We start from the raw sequence: 26,259 nt of genomic DNA, 5'->3' as shown, positions 1-26,259 counted from the left end.
TTCTTTACAATATTACTCTTCACGTGCATTTTACATTTCTGAATTCTATGTACATTCACAGTACAGAAGCTCACAGTGAGGCTTACAGGCTCAACCAGAACAAGATATTGGTGAAAAGGTGAATTTGATGTCCTACAACTGTCATGAAACATTCTGATATTGGAGATCCTCACATTTCTGATTTGTCACAAGCACTGGAGATGACCTAAAGTGACATTTTATATCACTGTGTTGCACCTGGAGTCTTTATTTCATGATCACACTCAGATACCATAATTTAGGGCTTGGGCATGAGTCTGACTAGTAACAACTTGTGTGTGGTGGCTGGGTCTAGCTAAAGAGATGCCAGATTCTGGTGGTGTGTAGCTATTTTTCAGTGGTGCTTTATGATGTTTAATTTATTTGTAACCTGCTTTGAGCTCTCCCTTCCCTGCAAATTGTAATATAGAAGTAAGAAATTATCAGATAATGTTAGAAGTCTGAGATTTTGCAAGTGTGATTTTCCCCCCCTTTTCTTTGCCTCCTGCCCACCCCTACCCCATTCCCTGAAACACTTCACCCACTGCATTGACTGCAGATCCAGTTCATGTGACATCTGAGATGGAAGTTAAAGTCAGAGGCTTTTCTGATTTCAAAATGCACTGAAGAGATGTATTATATATTACATACATATATATATAAAAGTGTATATATATATATATATATATATATATATATCTCTGTAGTATATATTACAGATGAATGTGTGTAATAATGATGCATGAATGAGCAGCTGTCGGGGGACTACAAAGTGCAGTCTTTGAACCCTTGATTTGAACAATATCAAGGTTGGAAGGACAGAGCTGCAGAACTGCATCTCCATTACAGATGGAAATATTACCCAAGTGTATTGCTCAGGGAGCCTTCAGCTTGGGTTGCTAACCTTTGCTCACTATGTGGCCACATTCTACTTCTTAAAATTGCTGACTGGGGCCAAATCCTCCCTTAAGCACCACTCAGCAGGAGCCAGAGTGGCTGCTGGAGAAGGTCCCTCTGGTGCTGAGGAGGAACATTGCCCAGACAGGAATAACCTTTCAGGGAGGAACAGCTGCACAAGGCCTGGGAAAAGCATTTTACCTTCGTGCATGTCATCTGCATAGTGCAACAGAAGTATTTCCAGACTTGCATGTGCTGTATCTTTGAAAGTAAATGTAGGCTGCTGTAAAAATGCCAGCAGTTCTTCCTGTCCTTTACTAAAAGAAGCATAATTAAGGTGGGGATGAAAGCACATCTCAAGAGGAGCTGGAAAAGAGGAAGTGAGCAATCAGAAACACCAGGGCTCTGGAGATGCTTGCAATCCTTCCTTTGTTCTTGCTTTTATACAGGTGCTTTTTGGAGATTGAGTGTTTTAACTGGCAATGTGACTTTTCAATATTATTCAGTATCTAATTACATGACTGTTGCCTCTAGCTAAAAAAACAACAGTGAACTGTATTTTAGTATCTTCTGCACAGTCAACAGGGAATTATTTGTGACTAGAGTCTAAATTCTGATCCCTGTACCTGAGAAAATAGAATTTCCAAATCTGTTCCTGTCTTTGTGCAAAAGGAGAGGTGCTTCAGGCCTCAAGTTGCTTAATGGCAAAAAATAAGAGTAATTTCCCTTCCTGCCCTTGAGAAACTCTGTTTCAGGTCATGTATATTTATCAAAAAGCTTAGGAAACTGGTGATGAAAAATTAAAAGTGCATGATGTGTAGGCTGATTTTTCCAAATTAAATTGCAGAATGTTTGAATTCTCTTCCATATGTGTCCCACAGTAATGTATTTTGCATATTTTTTGCTCAACTTAAGGGTCGTTTTTAATAAAATCTATAAATATTTGTATCAGTACATTTAATAAAAGGTATAAATATGAGTGAGAAATTCAGAAGACTTGGAAATACCAATTAATTGCTGCTCTAATTAGGGAAAAAAGTAATGCAAAGTCTAGAACTCCTTAGTCATATAAATTGCCTTAAATTCATGTGGTGTAGAAAGTAATAGGGAAAAAACCCACAAAACATGTAGCCATAAATAAAATGGCAGACTTCTCAGGTCCTTGTTTCCTGACAATATATCTTGTTGTTGCTTCTTACCAGCAGTCGTTTTTTACCTGCAGGCTGGAGACTTAAAGACTAACTACATTCATGGAGATGGTGTCAGCAGTGAAATTTGTCTGAACCCTGCCAACTCAATCCTGATGGATAAGAGCTCTTCATCTCCCTCCCTTGAGGAGAATGACCAATTTACATATCTCCCAAATGAAGAAAATCAAAGGCCAGAAAAAAAAGAAGAAAACACAGGATTAAGACATGCTATTTCACCTTCTCATCTGTATGTACCAGATTCATATCTTCCATTCAAGGCCCATGGATTTATTAAGGATCGGGGCCAGCTTTTTGCTGACATGAAAAGAAGAAGGTATGGAGTTTACTTGATGGTATGGCCAGAATAAGGATTATTTATTATCACCTTTTGTTTAAAAAATTAAGCAGAATCAGAAATAATAACTTGTATTATTGGGGTGAAATCTCTTTTTTTTCTTCACTAATATTTATTGTCCTAATAATCTGTTTTCATAAAATAGCTGTGAAGACATTTTTAAAGCATAAAAGTATCTTCTTAGTAAATGAATATTGAATGCAAATGGATACTTTTATACCTTTATTTCTTGTATGCAAATACTCTTAACAAAATAAAAAAAAGGATCATCTCTTCACTGTCACTGCCATTGTGACATTTTTGACAGATAACAGAATTTTACTGTGTTTTTCCTCAGTTATATTTTCCATTAAGAAAATAGTCCAAAATCTGTTGAAGTCTCTAGGAATCTTTCAAGTCTTTAAATAGGCTTGTAGAAGGACCTTGTTACTCCTGATTGTGTAGGTATTTATCTCAAAAGACACAGTGCAGATTGTGGCTGCTGTTTATGACAGGTTCAGACTGTTTTCTTCTCCATTGCTGGTACACAAGGTTTGCTGCCATTTGTCTGAAGATTCTCCTCCAAATGTCTTCAGAAATGCAGAGAGCTTTGAAGACAGAACTATAATTTTGCTCATTAAACTTAGGTTTTTAACAACTAATTTAAAAACCAAACAATTTAACAATAAATTTTCTTGATGAAAAAGCTTTATTGCTTCTCTGAATAGATGACATTCCTTCTTATGCAGGAGGATATCTGAATCTTGCTCCCACCTTTTGGAGAGTATTAGGACTAGTTGGAGGTAGAGCATCAGATCTATGTAAAAACAGTAAGGAAGAGAAGGGCCAGCCAATTGTTATTGAAAGTGGGCAATAAGATTTTCTCTACCTTAATTTTGAGTTTCTTATGCAACTATGAAGTCCCACTAGCAGGAATATTTAACACAGATAGTAAAATAAATGTCAGACAGAATTTATCTTTTCACACTCCTTTTTTTGGTGTTTGTTGTTGTTGTTGTTTGAGGTGGTTTTTTTTGTTTGCTTTTTTTCTTGCTAGCTATAGGGATATCACGCCACAATCTTCCTGTGCCTCTAGTTAGAAACATTTTTATCCTATGTATTTTTAGATAACCCCACCCTTTTTAAGACCTTGGTTAGGTACCTGTATGAGAACTGTATATAAATATATACACCTGTATGAGAGTGTACATAAATTTTCAGAGACATGTGATTTGTCTTAATATGTCATATGACTTATGTAATTGATGCAAATATTAGGCATAAAATAAGACTAGTAGTATGCAATTCTATTTTTAAACCAGCTTCATATGTCAGCGAAGTTCCCTAGAGAAGTTACCACAGTAAGTCATGGACACTTGTCTGTTGACATAGACATGTACTGCTTTTTCAATTTTAACGTGTGACAGTAACTGATAATGCATTTATATAAGTTGTTTCTGAGATGTCATGTGGGCTATTATTTGGAAGTACTGCAAAATATTGTCCCCAGAATTGTAATAAGGAAGTAGTTTCAGACAGTAGCGATAGATTTGTGCTTTAAAAAAGTAGTGGTGTGTGAAGGAATTTTTGTGCTCTTATCCCTGGTAGGAACTCTGGCCATTTAGAAATACCACACATAATTTAAAGTTTTATGTTGTAAGGCTGGAATGCTATTGCAAGCAGTCAACCATTCCTTTCAGACACTCTGATGAAGAGACCATGAACTTGCTCTTGCAGGTAACAGGCCTCATCCTGGGAAACTCTGATACTACTGAGCAACCTTAGTGCACTCTCCTGCTCAGGAACCCTTTTCAATAAAATAGTCTCTACATGTTTGACATATTGATTTAGCCAGAGATTTTTCAGTCTGCTTGTTGTTAGATGTTTTTAGATGTCTGTCTTTTGAACTGAACCTCATAAACTATCTCAAGAGCCTCCTTAATCTCATCTTGGTGTTTTTCTCTTCCATCTTCTGTCATGAAGTCACAGATGTAGATAAAAATGTCTGTTAACAGCCATGTTGTTTGTATCTTCCAAATACACACATGCACATAATATCCATCTATACTCACATATACAGAAATCTGAGGTAGTTGTCTCAGTCCACTTATTGTCTCAGTTCTCCTTATGTTCTTTGAAATGAGACAGATTTATGCCTGGAACAAAAGATCTATTTTTCGGGAGATGCTGAACGTGTGTCTAAAACTCATGATCCAGGGGTGGCTGGCTGTGGTGGGAGTGTGTGTGATTGTGGGTGATGCAGATACCTGCACTGCAGATCCACAAGACTGTGTCAGGGGGTCCTGGACAGGGAAACTGGCTGCCTTGACCAGATCTGAGAGGCACCTCAGGGCAAGGTTTGCCTGACATAATCATGGTGGTTTGGGCTGTCATTAGTCAGAGGATTCAGCCATATCTTTGTTTATTGCATTAAGGTTGAAGCAAATTGCTATAAGGAATTCAGGGAAGTTAAGGACTTTGTTGTCTTCTTCAGTTCAAGTCTCGATGACCTTGAAGTAGACAACGGAAGCGGTGGTGTGTCGGACAGATCCCGTATTCACTACCGTCCCCTCAGCTCTGCAGAGGCCATGGCTTCTAGCAGAGATGGATTGGATCTACCTACCAGTCAGCAGTCCAAGGTATTTGACCCTGTCTTGGTTTGAATTGTTTTCCTTTTAATCAAATCATTGAAACTATGTGAGAAATGTCTGAATCTGAAGGGGAAAGATGAGTTCCTAGTTGGCAGTGCTAGTCTCTCAAAGGACCACTCGCATTGAGTGAAGCTGAAACTCCCTGGGTGTGACTGGGCTGGGCAGCTGCCATAAAAAGAGATTTGCCTCAGCTTTAAAAAACACACCATCTATCAGAAGTGTTTCAAAGAAAATATTTCAGGTTCAGTGAATCAATATTTTTTAACCAAAATATATTTAGCGAGAAAATGTTTAACCAGCTCTAGTTATGTGAGAGAGTAATGTCTTGTAAAGTGTAAAACATTACTGCTGCCTGTTATAAAACAATTTCTACACTCAGGGAAATTCAGTTGGGGTGTCCATTGATTGATGTAAATCTCTTCATTATGGTTTTCTGAAGTATCCTGTCTACATTAATTTTCATTAGACCATGGTGCCATTTCTGAGATCTTCAGACATATACATAGAGTTATTTCTTGTTTGCAGAGATTCTTTATGATTTTTTAGATGCACTTGTTGCCACTTGTAGAACTTTATCTGACCTTCAGCAAATGATTTCATGAAGGGAGAAAAAGAGTTCAGCAAAAACACTAAATATGGTAGGGCTACTTTAAAAAAAAATAAGGTGAACACTTTACAGGAGTTTTAGGAATACTCTCTATTTAAGTGTAAATGACGTATCAAAAATTAGGGGGTTTCATTTCAGGTATTATTTTTGAGATATTTGGTAACTGGAAAATGTTTTCAAATATTATAATGATAAAACAAGCAAAAACAACAGAGAGAAAAAAAAAGAGGTCAACTCCTTTTTTTTGGAAACTCTGACATCAGTAACTACTAAGGCATAGCCAAAGGCTCCTTGAAGTGTTCTTCAGGTATAAAGGTACTAAGATTAATGCCTTCCTTGGTAAAAGAAGATAGCTCAGCCATCAGAAATGATGGCCAACAATACTGTGCGGATGTCACATGTTACCAAATTGGAGAAGAATGTAAGCTTTCTTTTATTCTCTTGGTCTAATTTGCACCCACAACTTATTTCCTGTAGCATACAAAAATTTATCATGGTGGAAGTATGACAGACTTCCTAAGAATTTGCATGAAGTTGTTAAAAATTCAACTTGAAGCCAAGAAAATTTATGTGAGTGGTCAGTTGTTCCTGATTTATTTTGTTTCTGTTGCTGATGCATTTCAAAATGACAAGATTTCATCTGCTGCAATTTCTCATAGGAATGCACAGTGTTTGGGATTCGGTCACGCTCCTATTCCTACTCCTCATCCAAAGGTTTGGTAGGAAGACCTCGCATTCCTCGTGACTTTGCAGTTGGGGATTCAAATGGAGGTCAGTTCTCTGGCTTTGCATTACTCAACACCTGCCTGCTTCAGGCCCAGTCCTGATGATGTTACTTTACAGAGCTCACCAGTGTGTATGTTTAGTAGCCTTCAGGGCTAGTAGTAGCTACTACATGGTAGCCCTACCATCATCCCGCAATTTTCCCCCATCTACAGCCCCATCATGCCCCATCATGCCCATGGTACAGTGACTGTCCATGACAGGGCATACAAAAGGAGAGAGCAATAGCCACAAAAACAAATGCAGACAAGGGCAGTAATCCTCTTACTGGAAGATCCTTACACTAGCCTCCTGCTAAGTGTGTGACAGAGACCAGGAGGAAGTTCAGAATGACACAGAAGAGGCATCAAAGAGGACAGATGGTTCCAGCTTCCCACAGATCCTAAGCAATCTCTGAAACACAGGTGGGCTGTGGTATCTCTACAGACTGGGAAGCAAAGCCCACCCACTTCATCAAGCGGAGTCAGAGATGCCTCTGCAAGAAGCTTGTAATTTTTTATGACTTGCTTCTGTCATGCTTTATTTCCAGACACATAGTTTCATATTTAGAAGACAGCACACACATTTCTCAGTGAGGGTATAGATTATATTTAAAAACCATGCAAAGTGAGATACATACACTGCACTTTTCCTACAGCTCACATCACTTAAAAAGCACCTGCATTTCATTCGACCTCTGTATCAGTAAGCCTGTCCATTGCCATACTTACAGCTTGTTTCTCACTCCAATATACCTTCAGTTTTTCACTAGTCCAGGACAAGAGACAGGACATGTGAGCCACAATGAAAAAAATGGATTGGACACCTGGAGAAGTTTGGGATGCTGTATCATTGGAAATGTTCGAGGCCAGGTTGAATGGCCTTTGAGCAACCTCGTCTAAGGGTGGCATCTCTACCTGTGGCAGAGGGGTTAGAAGTAGATAGAATAATGTAATTAAGGTTGGAAATTACTCCAATGCCTACCCATTCAATGAGATATTCTTTCTGATGCCCAACCTGAACCTCCCTTGGAGCAGTTTGAGCAGTTCTCTTGTGCAGTCACTTGTTGACTTGGAGATCAGGCCAACTCCACCTGGCTGCACACTCATTTCAGGCAGTTGTAGAGGGTGAGAAGGTCATCTCTGAGCCTTCTTTTCTCCAGGCTAAACAGCCCCAGCTCCCTCAGCTGTTCCTCAAAGGGCTTACTCTCTAGACCCTTCACCAGCTCTGTTGCCTTTCTCTGGACATGCTCAAGCACTTCAGTGTCCTTGGAGTGAGGAGCCTAATATTCAATACAGGATTTGAGATGTGGCCTCACCCATTCTGAGTGCAGGGGCACAATCCCTGCCCTGCTGGCCACACCATTGCTGGTCCAGGCCAGGATGCCATTGGCCTTCTTGGCCACCTGGGCCCTGCTGGCTCATGTTCAGCTGCTGTCAGCAGCACCCCCAGCTCCTTTTCCTGTGGCAGCTTTGCAGCCACTCTGCCCCAGCCTGTGCCACTGCCTGGGGTTGCTGTGACCCCAGGGCAGGAGCCAGCACTGGCCTTGTTGAACCTCCCACCACTGGCCTTGGCCCATGATCCAGCCTGTCCAGATCCCTCTGCAGAGCCTTCCTGCCCTCCAGCAGATCAGCACTCCCACCCAGCTTGTGACATCTGTGAACTGACTGGGGGTGCACTCGATGTGCACACAGAGATCAGCGTTAAAGATACTAAACACGATTAGCCTCAGTGCTGCCCTCTAAGGAACAGTGTTGCTGACAGACTCAAAACTGTATATAAGTCTGTTCACCACCACTTTCTGGGCCCAGACATTGAGACAGTTTTTTATCCAGCAGAGTGCACCTGTCCAAGCCATGAACTGCCAGCTTCTTCAGGAGATGCTGGCTGGGTCTGATGCCCTGGCTGTCCTGTATGTTCCAGTCATCACACTCAATATACTCTGTTCCATAACCTTCCCCAGCACTGAGGTCACCAAGGTCTGGCAGACAGGCCGTAGTTCCCCAGATCCTCCTTCTGACCTTTCTTGTAGGTGGGCACCACACCTGTAAATCTCCAGTTGTCTGGGGTGTCCCTGGCTAACTAGAACTGATAAATGATGCAGAGTGGCTTGGCAAGCTCTTCTGCCAGCTCCCTCAGTACTCCAATGATGTTTGAGATCCTTTCCAACCATAACCACTCTGATTCTTTGACATTCAATGTGAATGAAACATACAAAAAGTCTGAAAATGTTAACATTGACTTTGAAAGCATTTAACAACTTCAAAAACTGTTGTGAGGGTGAGAGATACAATGGCAGTGGGCTTCTTTTTTCCTAAGAAACTGAAATAAGCAGTGCAGCAAATAACTTCTTTGATGTTGCTCAAATTCACTGTATGATTTCATGTCACCTTGTAAGGAGGATTAAATATTGCAGCCTCCAGCATGCAGATGTGCTGTATTTTCCTCCATCTCCTAAAGTATCTGTAAGCATTTATATTCAACACTTTAGGTGAGAAGTCTTTGAAAAAGACAAGGCAGAAGAAAAATCTAGGAGTATGTCACAGAATTAAAAGCTAGCAGAATAGTAAAGCCCTGTGTCAAAGTTAAAACAGAATTCCTTTGACATTGCAGCTAAGGGACTTTGTTGGTGTCACAGCCCCTTAAGTTTCACCCAGACACCATTACTTGCTCTGACTTGGTATGGGCTTGGATCCGTTTCCTTTTCATACTTTCTCCCCTTCCTTCTGGGACAATCATTTTTGGACCTTTATATGTCTTGTGGAGAAGGTGAAAACCCATTCTTGTCCAGACTTCAGAAGCAGGGTGTTCTACGCCTGCACCACAGATGCAGTGTAATGCTGGGAAGGAGGGTTGTGGTCTGCTGAGCTTCCTGCTGGCACTTCCTTCCACCAGCATCTCCTGCATTGTGCCTCTTTTTGCCAGCATTTTGCAAGGATGGGAGCATTGTACACAGTGTTTGGCAGCTGGCAGTGGTGATTATTGTGTGAGGCAGGCATACTTGTGCTCGCTTTGAGCAGTTGTATCTGGGTATGGGGCTAGCCGCGGAGCTTGGTCCAAGAAGCTGGCTCAGATAGTTCATCCTGATCTCTGTGGACTGTAGCAGGATTATGTCTGGGCCTGTGCAGGAGTCTGTACATGAAAGACCTCCCCCTTCACCTCTGCCTAGCTGCCAACACTTTGGACATCTTGCTTAGGGTTTAGCTATGCAAGAAGGAGGTGCATCTGCCCTTGCACATTGCAAAAAATTCTAAGCCAAAGCAGATGAATTCAGAATGACAACAGGATAGTTTTTTCCCACAAAAAATATGAGAAAAAAGGAGGCAAAACACCATCCTTTTCTTGTGGAAACTTTAAAATATGCTCAGGTTTAAAACAGACTACCTGCATTTATTTGAGAGAGTATTACCAGGCAGGCTTCAACAGTAAAGAATTTGTGCCTGCTCTGTAGATGGTGTGCTCATGCACAGTGGTTCATTCCTCCTCCAGGCCCTTACACTCTCTAAGTCAGTGTCTCAGCTCCACAGTGCTGTTTTGCATGAGGCTGTCTTCATCTCCCATGGATACGTGGCATTGGTTTCTTACAGAAGTGTCCTGTGGCACAGGTTATGCCTGACAACTAACTAAAATGCCCTTTTGTTTTGCTGCTTCTTTGGTAAATATTCTAGGTCTTGCTAACCTGATGTCTACATTTGTCTGAAGAGATGTGGATTCAGCAAAGGGTGTTTAAGCCTGTATCTAACTTCAAAGAAAGCATAGTCTGGTGCTTTGACTTAGGCAAGCAAGCACTTATCTTTCTGAACCATACCTGTGGCAGCTTTGCTAAAAACGTCTGCAAAAGGGAAGTGGGTTTTAATTTGAAAACGGTAGTGTTCTCTACAGTTTTGCTTTATTTTCTTCTAAAACAATCCAACTGAGTTGTTCATATTTTATTTTGCTTTTTAGAGAGCTTGTGAAAAGTATCTCCTTGGGTCATCTGTTTATAGGATCATAGAATTGTAGAAGATACAAATTTGTAGCACATTAAACATCCTAGGCAGTACTTAGAGTAGTAGAAGGATTTAATTTTTGTAGAAGGATTTAATTTTTTTTGTTTATAAAGCTGCATAAGATATGTAACTGCAGATGTTAGAAGAATGTCATTAAGATATTTTATAGCAAATTATAAAAAAAGCAAAATGAAGGGAAAGTCATTCAAGTCTATGTTGTTAAGAAAAACAAAATAAATAATTTTTGCTATTCTTAAAAACAGACTGTTTGCAGAGACTGGCATTCAGTGATACCCTTCTCAGTTCTGTCAGAACCTGTCAACTAAAATCTTAGTAGGAACTGGTCTTAACCTAGAAGAAGCTTTTTCTAATGCATGTAGGTATGTTTTTGCCTTCCTAATTTTCAAATGACATTGCAAACCCTTAATGGTCGGCTTATGGCTTGGTGGAGGTCGTGGGTTTCAAACAAGTCCGATGACCTTGCAGTCTGAGTGCCCTGTGGCTGTTTGTGTCTTGCAGAGCCAGCGTGCAGCCCTCCCGAGCAGTCCCGGGAGCAAAGGTAGGGTGTGTGTCACGGGGAGCCGGGAGCAGGTCTGTGCAAGAATGCCATCTAGGGAGCCGTGTGGGGAAGAGACCTTCCACGTGGGCTTTGAGCAGTGGGGTAGAGGCGCCTGGCTTCTGTGAACTCATGCCTAAACTGTGTGCCAAGCCCAGCCCAGCTTTACATCCTGCAGCGGGGATTTGCTGGAACGTGCAAAGTAGGGATGGGTTTCTGCCTGCTGCTGGGGCTCCTGTCCACTGTAGGAATGTCCATGCCTCTGCAGTAAAAGCAGAGGAGCTTTTGATACCAGCTGTAATCTAGGCAAGCTTGTTACACATTACACATGCAAAGTCCTTATTGGCATGTGTTACTTCTTTTTGTGTAGGGATAGCAATCTTTTTCATAATGTGTTAAACCCACAACAAAGCACGTAATTGTAAGTGTTAGGTGAAACAAGTACTGCCCAGATTCTGCTATATGTTAATTAAAGGAGTGTTACCACTGAAATGAGGAATATTTTTTCACCGGTTTCTGTTTTAGGATTCAGGAAGAGGGATGGAATAAGTATGTTGTACCCTCGAAAAATGAGTCTGAAAAATATAAAGTGAGTCGGACATTCAGTTTTCTGATGAACAGGATGACCAGCACACGGAATAAAGGCAAGGTAATTTGGGATTTATGTCCATAGTATTATGTATGATTATGTCACTGTAATTAAATGAATTATAGATGGAAGCTAATTTTTCGTGTAAAGATAAATTGTTTATTGAAAAACCACAAAAGTTGTAGGAAGACTCTTTTCACTTTTCTTTTTTTAAATTTAAAACATATGCAAGTTACCCTGAAATGGCCTTTGTATTAAAAACCAGCTTTCCTTTGATATCATTAGTGATCACTGTTTGGTGATCTAGCCAATATTTAAAGGTATGAATTACTTTTAAGAAATATTTTCTTTGTTAAATAAATTTAAGAGAGATGGGCCTGTTCTTGGAATTGCTCTCAAAAAGTAATTGAGTATGTAAACTTCCACATTAGGATGTAATTAGTTGAATTTGCCTTATTTGAAGTCAATGGGAATTCTTGCATAAGTAAACGGGACATAGTGTTAAAGAGTTTGAGAATTGAGGCCTGCACAGTCAAACAGACCTACTATAGAAGATAGATTACAACATTGTAGTTTAATTGTAAGACACCTTAATTTTAGGTTAATGGCATCAGTTAGCAGCTTGAAAGACAGGCTTGGCCTACAGGCTCTTTCTGGGTGGCCTTTTGACAGTTTGCAGGCTCCCTAGTATGCCCTCCTGTGCCCCAGGACATCCTAACTACATGGATGTGAAGGTGTTTGTCTGAGGCAGCACCTTCAAGAGTGTCAGAACCGACTATGAGCTTGTGAACATGTATGTCTGGTTGTGCAGCTTGTGTCTGTGTGCGCTCTTAAAGTATAAGAGTCAGTAACTATAAGCTATATGTATAGTCATGCCAACAAGGGTACTGGAAAAACAGGTAGAATTTATTAAATTTTTTACTACTCATTAAAAATAGGCTGTTTTTAATGCCTTCTAAGATCTAAAGATAACTTTTTAAAATTTGCTTAATTGCACCTCTGTGTGCAGAGGCATGAGCTGTACACATGTAGAGGCTATATACAGTGTACGGTGAATGAACAACACTTCTAAAATTTTGTTTCCTGACCCTCCCCTTTTTTTAGATTTCTAAATGTATTTCTGCCAGTCTTCCTTGATAATGCTTCCAGGCCTAGCTGACAGTAAAAACAATGCCTATATAATTTTAGGGCTTCAGCAATATTGGGTGTAAGAGTACAGAATGCTGTTGCACGTCTTCCAGTACAAGGATTAAATATTCTAGAATAATTTGGTTTTATAAGGGAATATTTTATTGTTTTTAAGATTGAAAAAAATTAATTTAAATTTTTAAGATTGAATAAATATTTTTTATTTATTTAATTTATGTATTAATTTATTTAATTATTTATTTTCCTGCCTCTGTTTTTGGGGATGAAGGCAAAAAATAAAGATACCAAAGATAAGGAGAAACCAACCAGGCACAATTTTACAAATGGGACTTTCCCAGGAGTTATCCCATGCATGGTCTGTGAAAAGGCCCTTATAGGGAAGGAGTCACTACAGTGTTCTTGTAAGTAGCTGCTGACTTTTACTTGTGCATTTACAGTGCTCTGAATACTGTTCTGACATCCTAGTTCAGTGTGTTGTTTGAAACCTTGTCATCATTTGGATGTACCTGTTTTCTGTAATGAGCTGAGGTTGAAAAGGGAGAGGGAAGAAGTACAGCAGGTGACAGATTCAGAAAGAATCGTTGATCTCCTAGCCCTAGCACATTGGGCAGAAACTCTCTTCTAGCCTGTATCCGTATTCAAAGATGCCAAGGATCACTTTAATATGTGAACCTGAAAGAGGGAAAACTGAAACCTCAGAGTACATTTTCTGCAGAGTGGGACCCCGTTTGGTGCCAGGCTTTGAAACATATCTTCTCTTTCAGATTGCAGTGTGATTGTGCATAAAAGCTGCAAGGAGTGCGCTCCTGTGTGCACCAAGGTAACATCCTACTCTGATCTTACTAGAGGATACTTGCTTTCCAAGGGGCTGGAAACAATGAAGGAAAAAAAGGAAATACACACAGGCTGTCCAGACTCAGTGTCTGTGTGCGAGGGGCTGTGAGGGTGCCAGAATGGCAAGGTGAGCAACAGAGCTAACACTGTTTGCTCTGTGTGCTTGAATAACAATTTTTAGAAGGGGATCAAAAACGAGTTTCAAGAAGTATTTATGTTTTTGAAGCGTCACAAGCTCAGACTGTGAAATAGTGGGCCTGGAGGATTACAGAACAGATTGAAAAGAAAGGCTTCTCAAAATCTCAGAGAGAAAGAGCCCTTGTGTACTGGGGGGGTTCCATATGTTTGGAATAATGGAAAGCCGAGATGGAAGGGGCTCTGGCAGGTGACCTCATCTACCTCCTCACCCTTGGGCTGGCTCACTTCTAGGTAACAATTTGGGCAGATGCTTGTTCTAGGTAACAATTTGGGCAGATGTTTGTTTCACCCATTCTGGGAAATCTCTAGAGAGGAGACTCCACAGCTACCTGCCTAGGCAATTACTCCCAGCGTTCAGATGCTTCTGTTATAGGTAAAAATTGATCCAGCCAATTTAATAAAAATAGAATTTATTTTGCGACCGATATATAGTCCTGACAGCCCACAATCAAGGAACAGCACTGACCCTGGGATTGAAGCTGGGAGAACACAGATCCGGCCGCTATTGCACTGAATCCCCCACAATGCTGCTTGGCAGAGTCTGTTCTTATACCCTTTTTCTAGCCCACTCGGGAGTCTCTTTGTCTCCTTTCTGGGTTCTCCATATTCATATTGCATCCATTCTCTGTCCTGTGCTGGACAAAATCCTGTTTGAGAACTGATGTGTGTCCATTCTTTGGTTCCCGGAATCCCGCATTCAGATTTATGTCCCTGATGGCCCCGTTTATCTAAGATGAAACTCTTCATGGGCCATCATTGCTGGATGTTTTCCCGTTCTGCCAGTGAGAACGACCATCTCCTGGGCTAGGTTCACTTCGTATGTTAATGACACACCTCCTCCTCAGCTGCCAGCTGCAGTTTTGTCACCCTGTGAAGCAACTCCCCTTTCCCCCTGCTAGTGTGATTTTAAGGTTTTTATATCTTAAACATATTTAATGCATTTATATATATATTCTCTACCAGCTCGAATTACCATAATACATATAACACTTCTGAGCAGAGCAAAACAGCACTAGAGCTGAGGGATACTACCTTAACGGTTAAGAAGGAATGCATGCATGGTGAGGTTATCTTAACAAAGGCTTAATATTGAAAACTAGATGTATAAGGCTAGTGCCCTCAAGAAATAAAATGAGACTTGAAGAGAAATGTGCCACAATGATGCGGGTAATTTTTCACATTTGTGGAGCGTGTCTTTCTGGTGTAGCTGTGTTTTGCATCATGGTGGCTTTCAAGGAGAGCATGATTCCATACTGATTCTTCAGCATAAACAAGCCTTAAACTGTAGACAAATCAAGTGGGTTTAATTTTGTTTATAATTTTCACATCATGGTCTTGCACTAATTTCTGGGAAACTTTAGGCATTAAGACTGCTGAACTGATGGCTTTGATTCCTGGGGATAGTGGGTTACTTGCAAGAGGACACGAGAGCCCTCAATTCATCTCAGCAAGAATGCAGTGCAGAAAAATGTTCACTGACCCACCTGAAGTGAAATATATGCCCAAGTACAGCAGGCTTTTGGTACAGATTTTGCAAAAGTCCACTTTGGAAGGGGGAGCGGTTCTGCCTTTGGTACTCATGCTTCAGATAGTGTACTACCACAAATGCTTTGATCTTATTTGAGTATAAAGCCCTGAATGTGCACTTTTTGTACAACCTTTGCAGGCAATACTCATATAGAGAAAGTTGAATGTTGTAACTCAGTCTGCTTAGAAGAAATAGTTTCATATTGTAGTACAAATAGTATTCTACTTTGAATACTATTATCTACCAATAACTAATAAAATTAGTTATTGGAAGGAATTAGTACCATAATTTAGGATCTCTTTCTTGTAGCACTTTGTGTGATGTTATATGTGAATGAGTTACAGACTTGACTGTTAAGTATATTATCACCTATGTGATTTCAAAAAATTCTTTTTTCAGAAATCCCAGGAGAAATACCATAATAAAAACAAGCTCCAAGTTGGTGTAACAAGTAAGTTAGGTATAAACCTAGCATTTCTAAGGTAGGCCTTGATTAAAAATCATGGGACTGACAGTATGAACTTTACCATGTAATTTCTCCATTTTTAATTTTTGTTTCAGTACCTGTAAGAAAGGGTGTGTGTCTCTAATTAATGAATTTTTTTTGAGAGATCAAAAAAATCTTCTTCTACAATGAGTGTGAATTTACTGTATTTTCAGTGAAAACAAAAAAAAAAGTAGTTCTGTCTATGTCATTTATCTTGTGCACAAGTATTTGCACGCCTATAGAGCATGTATGATTTATTTCCTTATCAAATTACAGCCACACTGGGGCTATTCCACATTGCCTACAGGCTTTTTTTATATTCTGTGAGAGAGCACTGTGGTCATGTACCTTGAGAAGTAGGCATTCCTGATGCCAGATGTGGGTCAATATGAACACCAGAGACCATTTCTCAGTGTAAGTGTGCCATTGATGACATACTCTGTCAAACAATGACAAACTCATTGTTTGTCAAAATGTTGTGTTGTGCTTTGCCTCACAGATTCCCTGCCTGGAGACATTTCACAGATGGTGCTGTCCTCAGTGCAACCTTCTTTCTCTGTGCCCGTTGGACTGTCTCTTGGAAAGAGGGAAGCCTCACAACAGCCCCACCTCTTGTCCAAAAGTGTCCCCAGTGCCAGTTTGGAAAGGTAGAGGGGCAGTTGCAGATGGACTATGCTAAATACATCTTTCAGGATTTCTAGGAAGAATTAAACCATGAAATACTTTTTTTTTTTTTATTTTATTTTATTTCTGCTCTAGAAGAGCTACACAATTTTCTGGACAAGACTCTGAAACTAGCCCCTGGAAGTCCAAGTCACAGTCTGAAGAGATGTTACAAGCATTAGGGACCTTTTCTTCAATGGATGCTTTTATGGTGGAAGGTGAGAATATTGCACGATGTTTCACCTTATAGCTAGTATTGGAAAATGAAAACCAGAAAAACTCCTTAGCTGATTTTGGAAGACACTTCATCTTCTCAAAGAAGAGCACTTGTTTTTGATAAGTACTGTTGCATCCCTCTTTAAAATTATGAAATTAAACACGTTAGTCTTAAAAGAGAACTTTTCCTTTCTTCCTTGTAACTAACTCCTTGTAACTATTTTATAACTTTTGGAATATTTTAGTATGTTTTTACAATTTTAAAGTAACAGGGATAGATGTACTGGCATCCTTGCAGAAACAGAACAGTAATACACTTTTCTTTTGCACTCATCCAGTAGACTCTGTTGACCACGTCCATTGCAAATTGTAAACCTGCAACACTTGTATTTCCTCAGTAGCCCAAATTCTTAACTGCTACTGGTGCTCTTACAATAGCTGCATAGCCTTATGAAGCAAATAGAAATAGATTTTTTCTGTAGCTAGGTGTGAGACTGAATTTGAAAGCTGAAGGGCTTTCACTCACATAGGATGGTGCACATACCACTCACTGAACATCTGCTCTTGGAAATATTGAATTTTATTTTTAAATTTTAAAATATTTCTTCAAGCAAAGAGATATAAAAAGGATTTGATTTGAGGAAATAAGAGTGTTTTTTATCTATTCTCGTCCCCTTCTCTCACAAAAGCAATTCAACACTGGTAAAAATATTCACATCTGGCAAACTTTGCTGTATGGCAGTGTTTGCAGAAGTCTTACCTATAGTTCATCTCTGTGATGTGTTCCCCTTACTATATGAATAGATCTGCATGTGCCAAGGGACTTCCCTTACTCTTTATATGTGTGGTGTTAAAGAAATATAAATTTTGTCATAGATGATGTGGATTTGTCTCAGTGGACTGATCTCTGCACAGATGCAGAAGAGTTTGAGGCAGACTCCTGGAGTCTTGTTGTGGATCCAATGTTCTGTAGCAAGCAAGAAAAGGATGTCGTCAAGCGGCAGGATGTCATATTTGGTCAGTATTTCAAAGCTGTGTGTAGGTTTAAATGCAATTTGGTGCATGAAATAGAGAGGAAACCTACATGGTTTGTGGCCAGAAGAATGAATGCTTCAATTCAAAACAACAAGAAAGTTCAAAGAACATTTTTATCACAAAGTACAATGTCTCCTAAATTAAGGAAATTGATAGTAGTGGCCACCAGAGACATAACTAGCCTGTTCACAGAATAGTTGAAATTGGAAGAGGCCTCATCCAATCCTCAGCTCAAGCTGTTACAACCACAGCTTGTTCAGTGGGATACAGAGAGAATTGTGTCAGAGCCAGATAAATTAAGTCTTCTGACTGACATAATCAATTAGGTTTGAGGCTCACACTGAAAAAGAATTATGACTGTGTATTTGATAAAGTCTGTCTTATAAGGTGTGCAAAATATTCAGGTGATTATTACACTATCCTTTTTTCTTTTATACCGCAGAGCTGATGCAAACAGAAGTACATCACATCCATACCCTGTTCATTATGTCTGAAATATTCAGGAAAGGAATGAAGGAAGAACTGCAGCTTGACCACACCATGGTGGACAGAATATTCCCCTGCTTAGATGAGCTACTGGAGGTGCACAGACAATTCTTCTGCAGAATGAAGGACAGGCGGCAGGAATCATGCATGGCAGGGAGCGAGCGTAATTTTGTCATTAGCAGAATTGGAGACATCCTTGTGCAGCAGGTAGAAGCATCACTTCTGTTGATCCTTTAAGTGCTCAGGGTTCCAAATTTAAACATTTTTTTTTCTCCAAAACTTCTGTGGGCAAGAAGACAATTATGGTTGCCTCAAGAAGATTTAGAACCTGTCCTCCCTGATTATTTCAGAATGAAATAGCAATGTGAAAAAATATCATTATTGTCAGGTAACTGTGGTGAACTTGGGGTGGATTTCTCCCTATGTGGTATGAGTGACAAGGGAAGTGGTGAACTTGGTCATGTTTGCAGTAGAAGGCTGCTGTCATACTACGGACTGCAAAAAATGAAAGTAATGGATTCACTTTATCAGCTGAGGAGAGATGTGAAGAACTGATGATGGAAAGGAAACTACCTGTTAATTTCTTGTAGTAATCTAGCATCCCAGATAAGTTACATCGCAGGATACTGCTCAGTAGGGAAGGTGTGGTTGCAAGGTGTTTCCTGTGGCCAAAGGATAGCTAACTGATGGCTTGACATTCACATCTCACTTCCTTGTGAAAGGGAGGTGCAGCTTTTCACCTTCTGTCAGTTTTTTTTCACTCCACTGAAATAAAGAGCTGAGGTGTTACCTTGTATAGAAGCAGTGTGGAGATCAGACAGAAGTAAATGAACCTGAGAGGGTTGTGTTTGAAAAGAGGTGAAGAAAATGCTGTTCCAATGTTCTAGCTGTTAGTGGCAAGAGTTCAGTGGAGGTTGCTTGTGTTTTCTCCAGCCTGTGTTCCTCTTCTTGCTCCTAAAAACAGCTAGCCTATTTTCATTCTGTAGTGACAGGCCTTGTTAGTGAAATTCAGAGAACTTGATAAACCCTGTAATGTAAAAGTTCCCTATTCATCCAAAATTCACTAGTTAAAGGTACACACTTTCCTAACAGATAGAATGTTAAGCATAATTCACTTATTAATTTCTTCAGTTTTCAGAGGAAAATGCAACTAAAATGGAGAAAATATATGGAGAGTTTTGTAGCCATCAGAAAGAAGCTGTTAATCTCTTCAAAGAGCTGCAACAAAACAAGAAGTTCCAGAATTTTATTAAAGTAAGTTAATGTGGAATCATGAGCACTATTGACAAAATGCTCGGGAAAAAGGTACATAGCTATTACTTAGATTTAGGGTTGGGATTATATTCTGCAACTCACTTTAAATGGCCAATAAAAATGGCAAAAGTTTTTTTCCTTAACTAGTGAGCTGATAAATCACAGTTTTCTTTCAAATTTTAGAATGCTTTGGCATCCAATGTGTATTACACACGTGTTCCTGTTACAGTACGCCTCATCCCTCAGCACAGCAACTGTTCCTTGGGGATGGTTCCAATTACCCAGCATTTGTTTTAACTTATTCTAATGCTTTTAGATCATATTTCTTATTAGTCAATTGGTGGTTTAATATGCCTTTACTGCCTAAGGTATATATTTACATCTGTGCAGCTGAGAAATAGCAACCTGTTGGCACGACGCCGAGGAATCCCTGAATGCATTTTGCTCGTCACCCAGCGAATCACCAAATACCCTGTTTTGGTTGAAAGGATATTGCAATATTCAAAAGGTAAATAAAAGCTAAAGTGTTGCTTCATGTCTGAAATCCTAGCACACTTCTGACGTAAGGAATTTGCACAGCTACAATATCACAAAAGATTAAATTCACTGCTCTGTTGAGATACAACCAGAGTAACATAAATACCTACTGTTCAGGCAAATGTCACCTGATGAGAGCTGTCTGGTCTATATAGGTCTTGTCAAGGGTGGGTTGTGAAGATTTCTGATATTCCAGCCAGGTAGGCCATAGAAGTCTAGAACAGCATACTTGTTTTAGGAAAAGACCTTGACTAAAGTATGTGAAACTAGCTCAGATACACATGTGTACCTTTCGAATTAGTTCTGAAGGAGCCTTTTCTAAGTAGGGCTAGAAAAACATTTTGTAAATTACTCTCTGTTTTTTCAGGCAAAGATTGAATGCCCTCTGGAACTTACTATACCTTTTTACAATTACTGTTAACTTAAAGATATTGTCCCTTAAATGAGCATTGTAGAAAGTTGCATATACAATGCAAATCATTTGTACTTGCAATCCTGTTTCAAGGGTACTTTTTTAGCCATAAAAATAATATGCTATATGATTTACTTAGCCACTATTTTTTTTTTTTTTGAGTGTTAGCACCTCATAAATATTTCAGAAACTATCCAACATGTTGTTTTGGCTAATGAATAAATCTGAGGTACAGGTCATCTTTTAATAGGTGAGTCAAAGTTATATACCTCTAATAATTCTAGTAAAATGGTTGCAAGGTTCAACTTAAATTAACAAGTTTATCAATTTAAAGTTTGCATGATGCTGATTGTTTCCAGAAAGCAAGAAATTATATCTTCTCTTGAACATGCTGACTAGTGTCATGTTGTTTATTTTTTGTTTCATACAGAAGGAACAGAAGAACATAGAGACTTGTGCAAAGCCCTTCGTCTAATTAAGGATATAATAGCAACAGTAGATTTGAAAGTGAATGAGTATGAGAAAAAGCAAAAGCTGTTGGAAATTCTCTGTAGAACTGAGAACAAAACATATACAAAACTGAAAAATGGCCATGTTTTTAGGAAGCAAGACTTGATGAGGAAAGAGAGGCTACTTCTTCATGAAGGTTTAGTGTATTGGAAGACAGCGACTGGTCGGTTCAAAGGTATTTAATCTAAGTAGTAAAGTCTTCTAACTCTTTACTTGCAAATAACATTTGAAGACTGGTTAAAGAGAAAAAATACTTTCTTGTGCTATATTGCAAATAAGAATGTCTGAGGTAATGGTATTGCCAATGTTCCACTAATTTCTGGATGATCATTTCCAGAAGCTGCCATGATTTGTGAGTAATCTGCGTAAGAACACAAGTTCTGCATTTCTTCTTCCAATCCCCTCCTTCTAGTATTTTGGTTTCAAATTTAAATTAACATAATGTTTTGACTTGTACATTTTTATTGTTTGCAGTACTTGCCATTGAGAATAGCTTATTAACAATTCAGTGGTAATGAGACATCCATAATAGAAAAGAAATTCTGAAGCCACACTTGGCCAGAGCGCAATTTTTACATCCAAGCTCAGATTTTGATTTTTGGTAGTAATCATGTGTTAGGGGTTGGAGTTTTTTTAGACCCTACTAGTTTTTGCTGTACAACTTTATAAAGCTGTCTGTTGATCATTATTTTAGAAATGCTTTTACCAGTGCAATACTGTGCTGTGAGTGTGTGTTACAGCACAGACAAAGCAGGGAAGTTGTATTGCCATTGGTGCAAGGATTTCTTCTTTCTCTCGGCCTGTGCTCCAGCATGGTGAACTTTCCTGGGAGATACAAAGCAGGGATGTGTGGGTGCTTCGTGGAGACCATGGGCTAATTCAGATATTTCCTGTTTAGTTTACTGTAGGATTCTATGACATGTTTCTTCATTGGGGCATCTCCCTTTATAAAGATAAAGTAATAATTTAACACTGATTGCACTAATCTTAATTAAAATCCAGTATTTTCTATTTCTCATTTTAAGACACCTTAGCTCTGCTTCTAACTGATGTACTACTGTTCTTACAAGAAAAGGATCAAAAATACATCTTTGCAGCTGTCGTGAGTATATTGTCAGATATTTTAACACATATGTTGCACATTCATTTGTATATTTCTCAAAAATTAGGTCCTTATCCAGCTCATTCTCACATAACTTTTTTTTTTTTCCTAAAATCCTGGTATTGTGTGTCAGTATATAGAAAATTTAATTTGTTTTCAAAAGTAATTTTTTTTGTGGAAAAGGATAAAATTAACAGAATTATATCTTTAATGCTGTGCTTTACATGGTTGTGAAGGTGGGAAGTAATGCAGGCTCTTTCAGTTGTCTAATATAAATTTTAATTTTTTTGTTCCATAAAACAAACAGAAGAACAATTGTTACTGAAAATATAGTAGTAAACACACATAAAAGACATGACAGATCATGGAAAAAAGTTCCCAACTATATAAATGTAAACATTATATGAATATTGTGTCTCAGTATCAGTGAGCCTCTGAGATTTTCTTTTCAGCACATATCTAGTGCTTGATTTCTTCATTGACAGTGTAACATATTTTAAAGAATAGTTTAAAAGGATGTCTGATTACTCAAACTTTCAGTAGTCTGACTATATCGGGACTAGTGTTAGTCCAATGAATTGAAAAATCATGTTCTTCCTAGAGTGTGTTTTATAAGAAAGTAATTTATTATGCATGTGCTTTGACTACTTCCTCCAGGACCAGAAGCCTTCAGTTATCTCCCTTCAGAAGCTCATAGTAAGAGAAGTAGCTAATGAAGAAAGGGGGATGTTTCTGATCAGTGCTTCATCTGTGGGGCCTGAGATGTATGAGGTTCATACCAGCTCCAAAGAAGAACGTAACAACTGGATGAGGCATATTCAAGAGGCAGTGGAAAGGTAGGGGAAAAGGCGTTTGGTTTTCATGCTGGTAGTCCAAAGTAGATGGGAGGTTGGTTGGATATTCACAGTAGCATGTTCTTTGTTCTGCATTGTTCTGGGTCCATCTGTAAATTTGGGTTTTCCTCTGACCTCCAGGTGCCAAAACATCTTCATCACTCCTGCCATACTTCCCATATTCCTCCTGGTTTCCCACTGAATCAGACCCTTTCTGTTCCTCATCAGACATCCTTACCAACCATTGTACCAGCCTTCCCTCACCTTTGCCTTTGGCACTGGCTGCCTTCCAGGGTCCTGCAGGTGTCCATACAACCATTTGAGGAGATCATAATAACATGTCTGTTATCTTGGTGTCAGCTCATTAAGAATGGTAGGGAAAACATTGCTTCTGATGGGGCCAATCTTATGCTTGGGACAGCTTATGCTTGGTGTGCACCAGCCACTCTCGCTGCACAGTGCAGCCTTACCAGAGTAATAAGGAGTCCTTCAGTCTGCTTGATGTCCACTTACTGCTTCTTAAAGAAGCAGACAAATGGCATGCTTCTGGATTGTTGCAAAAGGTGCTGGTCTTGTGTTCTGTTTATTGTGAACATAACATTGTATTGAAGATGAATATATGATGTGCAGATTTTGCTTTATCCACCTTTGTCTTTTATCTTTGAAGTTGTCCAGAGGAAGAGGAAGTCAAAATGAATGAATCTGATGAGGACAGACGTATTGCTGAGGCCAAGGCATACAGAATTCAGAAATATCAAGGTGTGGTACCTTTCCTGTCGCTCTGAGAGCATCCTCAGAACACAGGATGAATTATTAATGCACTCATGGTGGCTGATATGTTCAAAGTGGCTCAACAGGCAGAGTCACAGCAGAGACAGATGAGGTGGTCTGATGGTATAATGTGAGTGTAGTAAAAGAGAAGCATGTTTTTTCCAAAGACTTTAATGGTTTTGCTACATTTCTATAACTGAAAAATAAAAATATAAATTGACGTTTTCAAAACAAATACTGATTTTCACAGATTAGCACCAAGATCAGGTAGTTCTGAATTTGTGAAAATACCTTGAATCTTCAAAATTGTGTGGCTTTTTGTTTGTTTATAGAACTTTGTCCTTTGCATCTATTATTTTTATTGGCAAATATAAGGATAAATTCTGCCTCCTTGGTGCCCCCATGCCTAACTCCCACATCTTTATACTGCTGTGAGGAGAGAAATTGTGGCCATGTCTGTCCTATTGAGATCCACAGGGAAAGGCATTCTCTGCTGAAAGTAGGTGTTCTCTGAGGTTGAGGCCCTGAGTTACTAGCACACATGAGCCAAGTGCTTTCCCAGGGGGTAGAACTAACACGTTGTTATAAAAAAACAGCAGTAATGAGGGCCAGAGAGAGCAGCCAAAGCCACCTCATCAGGGTAAGGTTTTGGCCTAGACTCTGCCAGGGTGTATGCTAGCTTTCATTTGGATAGACTATGGGATGAACTTGGATGAATTTGGGTCCTGGCCACTTAAAAGAATCTTAACTTGAATTAGCACTTTCTACATGGCATAAAGATTAAAAAGGTGAATGGGGAGCATGCTTTCCCTGCAGGATAAAAAATGATAATACAGTTTTCAATTTTGCACTGTTCAATTTTGGTTGACAGAATCACTGAATAACCAGGACCAGCAAATCTGCAGTTATTTAGAAGAAAAGCTGTGTATCTATGCAGAACTCGCAGATATGTGTGGGTTTGAAGATGTCCATGTAGAACCTCACCTACTTATCAAACCAGATTCCAGAGAAACTCCACAGGCTGCTTCACTGCTGGCAGCAGCACTCAGAGAAGGTGAGTTTGCATGGGAAGAAGGGATTGGTGGCTCTTCATGTGGGCAGATATTTTAAGGTGACCAAGTGCAGACATGTGGCCTTGTGTTGAAATTCTATCAAATCTCAAGAAGTGGCAGTGTCAAAAATTCCAAAGGGCGTAGAAGAAAAATCTGTTGATTTTTGTCAGATACAGGAGATGGTACTTGCCAGATTGGAAAATATCTGGATATTTTGGATATGTTTAGGGCATAGCATCAAATGTAAGCAGGCAGAGGCGTGGTGTTAGGTTGTTAGCTGTCCTCACAGTACAGCTCTGTAAAGCACAGCAGGGGAGAAGCGTGTATGCAGTATGATATTGCACCTGGTCCCCAGCCTTCACTACCTTGGCTGATTTTGATGTCACTTCAGAATCCTGTAGGATTACATACAGAGCAAATCAAATTTCTACCAAGAAACACCTAGCACAATTGCTGTAGAAGCCCTGTTTTTTCTGCCTGCTATCTAACAGGACATTGTTAGATGCACCATCTACAGTGCTGTGTCCTACAAAGGAAGGAAGGGAATGGTATATGTAGGTACCTTCCCTAGCTGGATCTTCAACAAAACTTCTCCTGAACTCAGTGGAAGGGAGGCATGGTAAACTGAGTCCTGATTTTAGCATTACCTAAGTTGAGAACTGTGTGCTACTAACAACATTTCAACCTATAAAGCGGTGGAGCTTAGTCTTCATCATCATTATTAAGTCAAAGAGCATTTTATTGATAAAATTTATTAAATTTGTGTAGGGTACAGTAAGTCAGTGATGAAACAGAAAATATTTGAAATGGCAGCCTATACTTACTACACACCTTATTCTGCCCACTGCTGTATTTTTCACTTTCTCTCATGTTGTTGATGTTGATGATGTCTTTGATTTTGGAACTCTACAACACTCTGTGTAAGCTTACAGTTGTTCAAATTGTAGACAATTTGTGGGGATCTTTTTCCAGGATGGAAATACTAAGTTCCTGAGCTAATAGCAGACTCTAGGGGAATAAAGCATTGCTCACAGTAGAGAAAGACAGAATTACATAGTGCTTAAGCAAATTAGATGTACACAAATCCATGAGATGAGATGGGATAAATCCAAGGCTGCTCAGCAAGCTGGCCAATGTCACTGTGAGGCTGTTTTCTCTCAACTTTGAAAGTCGCAGTCATCAGGAGAGGTTCCTGATGACTTGAAGAAAGCAAGCCTCACACTCCAAGAAGGAATATTTACAGAACTAAAAAACAGTCAGTCTCACCAGCATCTCTGAGATAATCCTCCTGGAAGGCATTTCCAAGAATCTGAAAGACAGGAAGATGATTTGGAACAACTGTCACAGATTAATTAGGGCAAGTTTGCCTGACAAGTTTTATGGCGAGAGAAGGGTGCATGTTGGTTACCTTGATTCTCTCAGACCTTCAACACTGTTTGCACTGGCTGTAGCATTACATCTGAATCGATGTAAACTGCTTAAATGGGTGGAAGACAGGCCGGACTGCTGGACTGAAGAGGTTATATGACATCCAGTTGGTATCATGTTATAGGGAATTCTCTTAGCGGGTGTATCCTGAGACTGGTAGTGTTCAACATA

General features: G+C 39.5%; 1 protein-coding gene across 24 annotated transcripts in view; it reads left to right on the top strand.

The window, feature by feature from the left end:
• The window catches only part of ARHGEF28 (Rho guanine nucleotide exchange factor 28), a 119,586-nt gene that overhangs the window by 64,584 nt on the left and 28,743 nt on the right, over positions 1-26,259 (top strand). For 20 of the 24 annotated variants that reach the window (XM_064403174.1, XM_064403169.1, XM_064403163.1 and 17 more), the window contains 19 exons: positions 2,138-2,439; positions 4,934-5,078; positions 6,357-6,468; positions 10,968-11,007; positions 11,530-11,653; positions 13,011-13,143; positions 13,507-13,562; positions 15,702-15,753; positions 16,289-16,436; positions 16,549-16,670; positions 17,545-17,685; positions 18,146-18,396; positions 19,321-19,443; positions 19,834-19,951; positions 20,823-21,077; positions 21,928-22,004; positions 22,662-22,840; positions 23,505-23,596; positions 24,480-24,662. In XM_064403174.1, coding sequence (XP_064259244.1) covers positions 2,138-2,439; positions 4,934-5,078; positions 6,357-6,468; positions 10,968-11,007; positions 11,530-11,653; positions 13,011-13,143; positions 13,507-13,562; positions 15,702-15,753; positions 16,289-16,436; positions 16,549-16,670; positions 17,545-17,685; positions 18,146-18,396; positions 19,321-19,443; positions 19,834-19,951; positions 20,823-21,077; positions 21,928-22,004; positions 22,662-22,840; positions 23,505-23,596; positions 24,480-24,662 — 2,653 coding nt within the window. Of the gene's footprint in view, positions 1-2,117; positions 2,440-4,933; positions 5,079-6,356; positions 6,469-10,967; positions 11,008-11,529; positions 11,654-13,010; positions 13,144-13,506; positions 13,563-15,701; positions 15,754-16,288; positions 16,437-16,548; positions 16,671-17,544; positions 17,686-18,145; positions 18,397-19,320; positions 19,444-19,833; positions 19,952-20,822; positions 21,078-21,927; positions 22,005-22,661; positions 22,841-23,504; positions 23,597-24,479; positions 24,663-26,259 lie in introns of all 24 variants that reach the window. The other 4 variants (XM_064403161.1, XM_064403158.1, XM_064403160.1 and 1 more) reach the window with 4 other exon arrangements.

This window comes from Passer domesticus, chromosome Z (genome assembly GCF_036417665.1).
Source record: "Passer domesticus isolate bPasDom1 chromosome Z, bPasDom1.hap1, whole genome shotgun sequence".
In the NCBI taxonomy this organism is placed as follows: domain Eukaryota; kingdom Metazoa; phylum Chordata; class Aves; order Passeriformes; family Passeridae; genus Passer; species Passer domesticus.
Note: the sequence above shows the minus strand (reverse complement) of the source record. Positions and strands in the feature narration are given on the sequence as shown.